General features: G+C 46.7%; 2 protein-coding genes across 2 annotated transcripts; both read left to right on the top strand.

Moving 5' to 3' along the window:
- Nucleotides 1-2,098: 2,098 nt before the first annotated feature.
- Nucleotides 2,099-4,712, top strand: LOC120648907. The gene is made up of 3 exons (XM_039925539.1): nt 2,099-2,620; nt 3,226-3,312; nt 3,415-4,712. Exons 1-3 carry the CDS (start codon nt 2,204-2,206, stop codon nt 3,865-3,867), a joined length of 957 nt encoding a protein of 318 aa, XP_039781473.1. The 5' UTR covers nt 2,099-2,203; the 3' UTR covers nt 3,868-4,712.
- A 1,547-nt stretch (nt 4,713-6,259) lies between these two features.
- Nucleotides 6,260-7,943, top strand: LOC120647353 (60S ribosomal protein L21-2-like). The gene is made up of 2 exons (XM_039924117.1): nt 6,260-6,600; nt 7,516-7,943. The coding sequence occupies exons 1-2, from the start codon at nt 6,364-6,366 to the stop codon at nt 7,771-7,773; spliced, it is 495 nt and encodes a 164-aa protein (XP_039780051.1). The 5' UTR covers nt 6,260-6,363; the 3' UTR covers nt 7,774-7,943.
- The last annotated feature ends 629 nt before the right edge of the window (nt 7,944-8,572 follow it).

Below are 8,572 nucleotides of genomic sequence, written 5' to 3'. Positions count from 1 at the left end.
TTTGATTTTCAGATAAGAAGGTTGGTTCAATTATTGGTGATCTTGAAGTCATTGAGGCTCTTGCTTTAAAGCTTAATTTGCAGGTATTGTGCCCGCCAAGTTCCTTTAGAAATTTGCCTAAACTGATCTATTGTCCATCAAAGTTTGTGTTCTATACTTTTTCCCAATGATGCCTTCATGAGATATCATTTCATCTTCTGTACTTAATTTGCTAGCTCTGAACTTAAAATGTACTTGATTCATAGCTATCTGACATGTCTCTAATCTGCTATCTATATATTAGAAACTTTATATAGAAAAATAAGATGGTTGGCTGTGCTCCATGTGATATATAACTTTATATATAAACTTTATATTACAAAGGCTTGGTGCAAATATATGACTGCTCTCCTGTTCTAGGACGACAATGTCGCAGACAGTGATGGAGAGGTTGATGGGCCACTACCTAATGATGGGGAGTTCTACGATTACTAGGGAAGTAGTGAGGCTGCCAGTGCCAGCTACTTTTGCCCAATGTGGCATGTAATTTTTTTTTAATTTAGACCTTTGAAGATTGAACTATGTCTGTGGCGTGGCCGGGTGACTGTCTAATGGAGACAGTGACAGTATGTTGCATCTGCATGCATCATGCATGTGTCGTTTGGGTGCTGCCGTGCTGGAGACAATCCGCTACTTGATGCTTATTTATCAAATCGATTATCTCATCTATTCTATGTATTGTTTGCAAGTGAATGATGTATGGTTGTAATTATTGTGCCGAGCTAAATATTTTGAGTGCTACATGTGTTGTTCCCGATTTAAGTTACCGCTTCCCAATCGTAATCGACATGTTCCTGACCGATATGTTCCGTTCCCGATATCTCGTAATATCGCTTTCATTTTCTCGTCCGCCTATCCCGTTTCCGTTCCCGGTAAAAAAAACAGGAACATAAATGGTTTGGTTGTTTTCCCGACCGTTTCCGACTATTTTCATCCCTACTCTGCAGCCCCGCTGCGCCGCGCGCCTGCGCTGGGGCAAAAAAAAGAAAAGAAAAGGCAATGTTGACTAGGACTTCTGCAGGCCCCACCCCACGCACGGCTCGTAGGCTGCGTAGGCCGAGGAGAGAGGAGAGAGCAGCAGCGCACAGGCAGGGGGCGTGGGGACCCACAAAACCCTGATGAAGGCCGCGTTTGGTTAACACCATGAATTTTTTTCCAAAAAAAAAACGAATGTATACATGGGGTACTAAACGAAATTTATTTGCGAAATCTTTTTACGGATGGGTATAATTTTTCGAGACGACTCTAATAATGGTAATTAATTCATGATTTACTACAGTGATGCTATAGTAATCATCTTCTAATCGTGCGGTCAAAGATCTCATTAGATTGATCTCGCGAATTTACCAGAAGTCCTCCAGATGATTTTGTAATTAGACTTTATTTAATACTCTAAATTAATTATTAAAAATAAAAAAATTCAGCCCTAACCAAACACGGCCGAAAGCTAGCCCCGGGCGGTGCAGGGCAGTTGCTCCCCCCGCCTCCTCAAGTCCCATCATATTTCCTCCCTGCCTCCCTCCCTCCCACCAAACAACGGAGAAGCAAAGCAAAGCCATCATCTCGCCCCGGGCGTCGTCTCCTCCGCTCGCCTGCTGCTCGGCCTCGCCCGTCACGGACACGCCGGAGGAGCCCCCGAGGTAATAACGGCTCGCTCCTCACGCCCCCGCTCCGTCCTACTGTTTTTCTCTATCAATCTACTACTAGTACTAGTCATACTCGCACGTTTTCTGTTTCGTTTCTTGATCTAGAACTAGTAAGTATATATGTTGGTATTCTGTTCCGGCCAAGGTTTCCGGGTCATGGAAATCGTAGAGTCCGGCGAAATTTCCAATCTTGTGACTTTTATCCCCGCCTTTGGGTTTATCTTTACCCGCATTATTTGATTCTCCTCCCAGGCGCCGCCGCCGCTATCCCCCGGTCGCAGCAGAACCCTGGTGTTTTCTGTCTCGGATAGCGAGGTTCCGTCGGTCGGGGCTCTCGGCATCCTCCATGACGCATCCGTCTCCGTCTCCGCGCCCGGCGTCCAGGCTTCCCCGGTGATCGGCTGGTGCAGCGTCCGCCGTCCGGGTCCGTGCTCGTTGCGTTTCTTGGGGGCGGTTCTGCGGCTGCGGTTGTGGTTTTCCCCTGCTCGGACCGCGCTCTGCCGAGGGTTCTGTGCGTGATGGGGTCGGCGGCGGCGGCGGCGCCTATTGAGATCAGTTCCGACGAGGAGGACGAAGTGATGGTGCCCGCCGCCGCAGCCGGCAAGCGCAAGTCACCGGAAGGCGCCCTCGACTGGGCCGAGAAAATGCTGGCCGAAGAGGACTTCGGCGCACTTGGGGAGGGCTTGGTTGACTCGGCGGCCATGCAGGAGTTTCTGGATTCTCTGATAGACGCGACGGGCATTGTGGTGGGTGACAAGGAAGGTGTGGTGGAGGACAAGAACACCGTTCGTGATGCTTGTGTTGGTAGCGGTGACGATGACGATTGCGTCATCCTGGACGGCGACCCTGATAAGCCGGTTGCTGTTGCCAAGGAGGAGGGACCCCGGCGAGATGCCGCTGAGGATGAACTGCAGATAGTTGCGGAGAAAGGAGAGGTATTGCACGCCTGCTCACTTCCTTACTTTGTCGGCTTCCATTACGGTTTGCACATTGTCGTCATTCTGAGTCACTAGAGATTGAATCCAAAGTCATACGCATACGCCATCGTCATTTTAATGCTGAAACAGATTTGGACTGGGTTGGTGCATCTTTACACATTGTATTCTTGTTATGTAATTAATGTATATGAGATCTATATCTCACTAGCGATGGATTTGTTTTAGGAATGCAGCCGTTGAGCCAAAGTTTAATATTGTATCTCTTTTGTTCACATCACCTTATATTTTGGCAAAAATTTAACATTTGCATGGGCGCATATGCTGTTAATGATGGCTAGTGTTCCTTATCAGGAACTCTTTAAAAATTATCACCATTGCAAGACTCTGCCTAGTCTAATGTATCACCATTGCAAGACTCTTTAATAAGTTAACATTTGTATGTTTGAGTCTCATGTTGCCTCCTTGTTATGCTGCACATTATGGCTGTCCTTAGTGAGTTCCCTCCTATGATCTTCTAATGAATTGCTACGAAGCATTCAGGAGCTATCTCAGAGCTCCACCTTCAATAGAGTGGTCTAACCAGTTGCTTATTCTTTTTTCAGTTAGCATGCAGGGATTTCCCTCATCCACGCCATCTATGTGCTGCCTTGCCCTTCAGCACCAGTTCTCATGCAAGCCATTGCACTATGGTCAGTAGTTAACTCCCATTCCTCTGTTTGTATTACATAATCTATAGTCAATTCCTGCAACATGGACACATTTTCATACATGTGCTTATTTCTTAAATGCAGTGCCACTGTTATGTCTGTGATTCTCCTGCCCCCTGTACCTTCTGGGGCAAAGGCACAGCACATACTGATCATTGTCATGCCACGCATAAGGATGCTAAGTGGAAGAAACTTAGGCAATCATCCAAGAACAAAAGCCAGCCGCTGCCTAAACGAAGAAGTACTCAGAATTTATCTCACTCAACCGCAACAGGACTATCCTTACAGTCTTCTGTAAATGTGAACAGTTCTACTGGAAGATTGTCCGTTTCAACTATTCTGGCCCAAAATCAACGGGTGGATCCCTGCATTATGTCTCCACGGAAAATGATGAAGGATATTGCTCGAATAAAAAAACGGAATATGATGCAGGGTGTTAGCCTGCTGAGAGCATCATCTCCTATGCCAAGAGCTACAATCTCGAGCTGCAGGTCCAAAACTGCTCCCTCCTGCAGTTTTTGCACCCTCAAATGCTAACACTTCGCAGCCTTCTGTTCCTAGCTATGTCCCAATGCAACCAGCACAAGCATTTCAGAGAGCACAAGTTCCCTCAGGAGGTCGCGTTAGTGCTGAAACTTCTCAGAGTTACAACCCTCAACGTTCTGGTGCACCATTTGGATCTCAGGGACATCGATATCGACCACCATCATACACTCAGCTTGCTCCAAACTTGGTAGTTGGTACTGGAATGCCGCTCTCACGGTTTACCTCTGTGGCTACTCAGGGAACACGATACCAGCAAGTCCCATTGGCAGATGCAAGACTTAAGGAAAAGGAAGCAATTGCTAGTTTGGCACGTGAAATGGGAGTTCCTGATTATAATTCCGACCAACCACTAGGTCAGCAGTCAGTGAGCACACCTCAATCTCTGCATCCAAATCTGCTACTTGCTCAAGCTGCTCAAGGTAAGGCTAGCCAATGGGCTCAAGTTAATAAAAGATATGTTGGAGTAACTTCACAAATGAGGCCTTCCAGTGGGCATAATTTGTCCAATCATGCAACAGGGAGTACTGTTCTTCCATCTGGTTCAGTTCCGGTCCAGCAGCCTTTGTGTCAATTGAATTCTCAGAGCAGTGGTACTCCGAGTAATTTGCTTGATGGGAAGTGATCACCGCCTTGTTCTCATCATTAGATTATTATCCTTTTTAACTATGCTTGTAGTCTTTTATATTATAATAGATAGGTTATCAGACAAACTTCCTGGTAGGCTTAGGAGAGCACAAAGGTCGCTCCTGTAGTAGAGAGCTTGGACCTGACATTTCAATGTAATGGCTTGGTTAAAGCTGTGGGTTAATAGTCAAAACTTGCATTGCAATGATGGAAAGAAACAAAAGGGAAAAGAGAAGAAACAGAAAAAAAAACAACTTACCTTGTTTTCGCGTTTTACTAACGTCCCCTTTGCTGTATTGCTCTGTTCATCGCAGAACTGCAGTCTCAAAAGTTAAAATTTTGCATCTTTATGTCAGCTGGATATATATTTTCTGGCAAAGTGGCAAGACATCTTTGTTTGACGTAAAAATACTAAAATCTGGTGGTACTAAAAAGTAAAAAGTTGCTAGTTTCTGGAAGTCACGCTTTGCATAGAAGTTGGAGCACCACTTGTAAAATTGTAAAACAGTTGCTCGTTGAATCGAGATGACCCCTGTGTGGCCTCCCTACAGTTCATATGAACTTTATCAGTAATAATGCTTGCTCGGTTGATGCTTTTACATGCTTGTAACAGTACTATTGAATGATCCCCGCGGATCGGTTGGAATGAGATGTTTGCACATTTGCACCAGCGCTCAGTCTTCGTGCCTACCAGCACACAGAGAGGAAGAAACACATGGAGCCGTTGATGTTTCATACTTCACAAGCTTTATTTCATACAAGGAAAATCATAACATCGAAAAGAAATACACCGAGTTTCTTCGGAAAAAGAAAGAATGAAATACACCGAGATAACGAACAGGTTGAAACGGACGACACTGAAATCTACATCTGTGCTAATCGGATCAGTCTGAAAGATCATCATCTTCGTCTGGGTTTGGCCGTCGCAGCGGGTTCATCCTTGGGACTGCTTGGAGAAGTGGAACTCACAGCCCAGGTCTTGAAACTTTAGATTTCATCCTAGTACTAGTAGTTCCAAAATTGTACATGGTTAACCTCCTTAAGCTTGGTTGGTGACTCTATTTTACACTTCGATTTCACCACACCAAACAATAAAAAAGCAATCAAACTTGATTTGAATTCCGAACATCTTGTTCATATTGACTCGCAATCGAAGTCACAGATGTGGCGATACTTATAATCTGGAACACGAATCGTGAGGTGCGCCACGAAGCCGGCACGGCGCGCCAGGAGGCCCCCGGAGGGGGCCGCCGGCTCGTCGGTCTTAACCTTTTTCTCTTCGCGCTCCTCGCCCGGCATGGACACGCAGGCTTCGTCGTGTTGGCGTTTTCCGTTGAGCGGGACGTCGCCGCCGCCCGAGGTCGAGGTGGCCGGGTGGAGGTTAGGCTTGCCGTCGATGATCTCCTTCACGGCGGCGGTAGCAGGGCAGGACGCAGCTGCGTCGCCGGCCATCGCTCTCTTCGCCGAAACTCGGAAACAGGTGGGGGGGTTTGCTGCGATCGCCTTCGGCTTCCTCGCCGCTGCTGGTTTCGGCAGTTGAGTTCGTCGTGGTTTGGTGAGGAGAGTGGCGAACGAGTCGGACTCGCACGCTCGAGTCCGAGGAGGAAAGAAGGCAGGTTTGAGTCCGATTCGTTCGCTGCTACCGAAAGCCCAGCCCAATAACGCAGAAGGCCCAGTGTCGGCCCACGAAGGCCCATCTTAAAAAATACTAGCAGAGAGTAATTTCTACCAGGCTACGGCCCAAGGAGCACCTATAAATGGGTGTCGCCTCCAACCCTCGCGAACCCTAGCGCCGCACCCGCACACTCCCGCCGCCGCGCAGCCGCAGGAAGGAGGAGGAGGAGAAGGAGCAGGAGGAGGAAGATGCCGGCGGGGCACGGGCTGCGGTCGCGGACCCGCGACCTGTTCGCGCGGCCGTTCCGCAAGAAGGGGTACATCCCGCTCACGACCTACCTCCGCACCTTCAAGATCGGCGACTACGTCGACGTCAAGGTGAACGGCGCCGTGCACAAGGGCATGCCGCACAAGTTCTACCACGGCCGCACAGGGCGCGTCTGGAACGTCACAAAGCGCGCCATCGGCGTCGAGATCAACAAGCAGGTATGACGCCCGCAGCAGATGCGCTGTTATCATTTGTTCTGTATCCGCGGCCGGTTCGTTAGATCTGTGTTGGTGTCGTTGTAGTGTAAAGCTCGGTAGTCCGTTAGTCAATGTTTAGCCCAATGGTGTTTCCACATGCTGGAAATTTTACTCTTACAGAGTCCTTGGACTGTTCATTAACGCTGATTGAATAAGGAATTTTGAACTACATTTTAATAGGATCAAACGTCTTTTATCTCGTGATGTCTGTCAAGTGAAAAATGTTTTGAGCGTGCTATACTTGCTCTCATTGCCAGTCGTATTGATTAACACATCAGCTTACTGTAATTGCCCTTTGCATTTGTTACTAGTGGTTTCTTCAAAGCTATTGGAAGGTCAGAACATGTGCTTGGTCGAGTTTATTGTGGTGAAAATTTGTTCATCAATTGTTTTCTTACTTAACATCAAATGTTTGTCTAAGGACTGTCTTATTCTCCTTGATTTGTCTGCCCTAGGCCGAGCGCTTACCTCTTGAGCCATGGGGTGGCGTGGTATTCCACGAGAAAAGGTTGTTGTGGCGCACGTTATACGTGTGATGGGCATACATCAAACATACCATTCTGGCTTCCATTCTGTACTAGTATCTGCAGTTAGGGAAGCCTGTTTGGATGACACATACAAAAATACTTTTACGTAGTGCAAATTGGTTCGTTGTCTTGTATTGAACAAGTGCGCTTCACAAGTAAGACATCACACCTTTTAACTCGTGATTTGTAGCCTGATTCCTGTATGCTCACACACATGTATATGTACAATGCTATGGTTTATTGTTTTCAAATTTGTATAGAGGTATCATTGTTTTGACTAGACACAGACGCATCTAATTGGAGTGATCTGGCATGGTAGTACTTGATAACTTTTGTTGGTTGATGATAGGTTAATGGCCGCATCATCAGCAAGCGGATCCATGTCCGTGTGGAGCATGTGCAGCCATCACGTTGCACGGAAGAGTTCCGCCTGCGGAAAGCCAAGAACGACCAGCTCAAGGCTGATGCCAAGGCCCGTGGTGAGGTGATCAGCACCAAGAGGCAGCCCTTGGGTCCGAAGCCTGGCTTCATGGTCGAGGGTGCTACAATTGAGACAGTCACTCCTATTCCATATGATGTGGTCAATGACCTCAAGGGTGGTTACTAGAGAGAATGTTTGTATCTTGATCAGTTAAAGCGACCTAGCATCAATGCTTATCTGAATCTTTTTTAGTACTGGCTAGTTCTTTTTTTGTTTGCTGGTGTTAGGAACCTATGTGGTTATTACTGGTTAACATTAAAGATTTTGCTATGGTTGATTGCGTCCGGTTACCACAAGCTCCCCTGATTGCATCGTCTGTATTTTTTATATAGTCTACATATTTGTATGATCTCAAATGCTCGCCTCTGCATAGTGTTACAGAGTATGCTACTAGCCTCGTACAGAGGTACTGGTTAAATCAATGGTTTATCATGGCTGTTTTCTTAGTGTAATTGTGCGTCTTGATAGTCTTGTCTATATCTCTGTAGACTGTAGTATAGTTCTGGAAATGTCGTGCTGCATTTCCAGGCACCTTCATATTGTGACTATCCCTGAAGTATTTTGCTCCATGCATCTTGTTTTCTGTTTGGTTTGAACGTTATTTGGTTCAAAGATTATTTGTCCCTCTTAACTGTTTGAATTCCGTTTGGGTATTGAAGTTGAGCGCCGAAAAGTAGCACTTGGTGATGAACTTGGTTTTAGGCGTATATAAATCTGCACTTTGGCGCACTGTTAGAAGAGACGGCCATTCCGACATATCGCTGTCGCTCAGAGTAAGCGAAACTTGCAGGCTGCAGCTGCGCAACTGCGTAGGATTATCATTGTTGGGTCCATATCTAGCTTTGAAAGGTGAAAGTGTACGCCTTGCTTCCAATTCAAACGAAAGGAACAGCGGCTACGAAATACAACGACGTTTTGAATATCG

This window comes from Panicum virgatum, chromosome 9K (assembly GCF_016808335.1).
Source record: "Panicum virgatum strain AP13 chromosome 9K, P.virgatum_v5, whole genome shotgun sequence".
NCBI lineage: Eukaryota > Viridiplantae > Streptophyta > Magnoliopsida > Poales > Poaceae > Panicum > Panicum virgatum.
The sequence above is the reverse complement of the archived record's forward strand: the minus strand, read 5'-3'. Positions and strand labels throughout refer to the sequence as shown.

Coding starts and splice junctions, on each gene's coding strand:
- LOC120648907 (XM_039925539.1), top strand. CDS start 2,204: ATGGGGTCGGCGGCGGCGGCGGCGCCTATTGAGATCAGTTCCGACGAG. Junction 2,621..3,225: donor TAGTTGCGGAGAAAGGAGAG/GTATTGCACGCC, acceptor TTCTTTTTTCAG/TTAGCATGCAGGGATTTCCC. Junction 3,313..3,414: donor ATGCAAGCCATTGCACTATG/GTCAGTAGTTAA, acceptor TCTTAAATGCAG/TGCCACTGTTATGTCTGTGA.
- LOC120647353 (XM_039924117.1), top strand. CDS start 6,364: ATGCCGGCGGGGCACGGGCTGCGGTCGCGGACCCGCGACCTGTTCGCG. Junction 6,601..7,515: donor GCGTCGAGATCAACAAGCAG/GTATGACGCCCG, acceptor GGTTGATGATAG/GTTAATGGCCGCATCATCAG.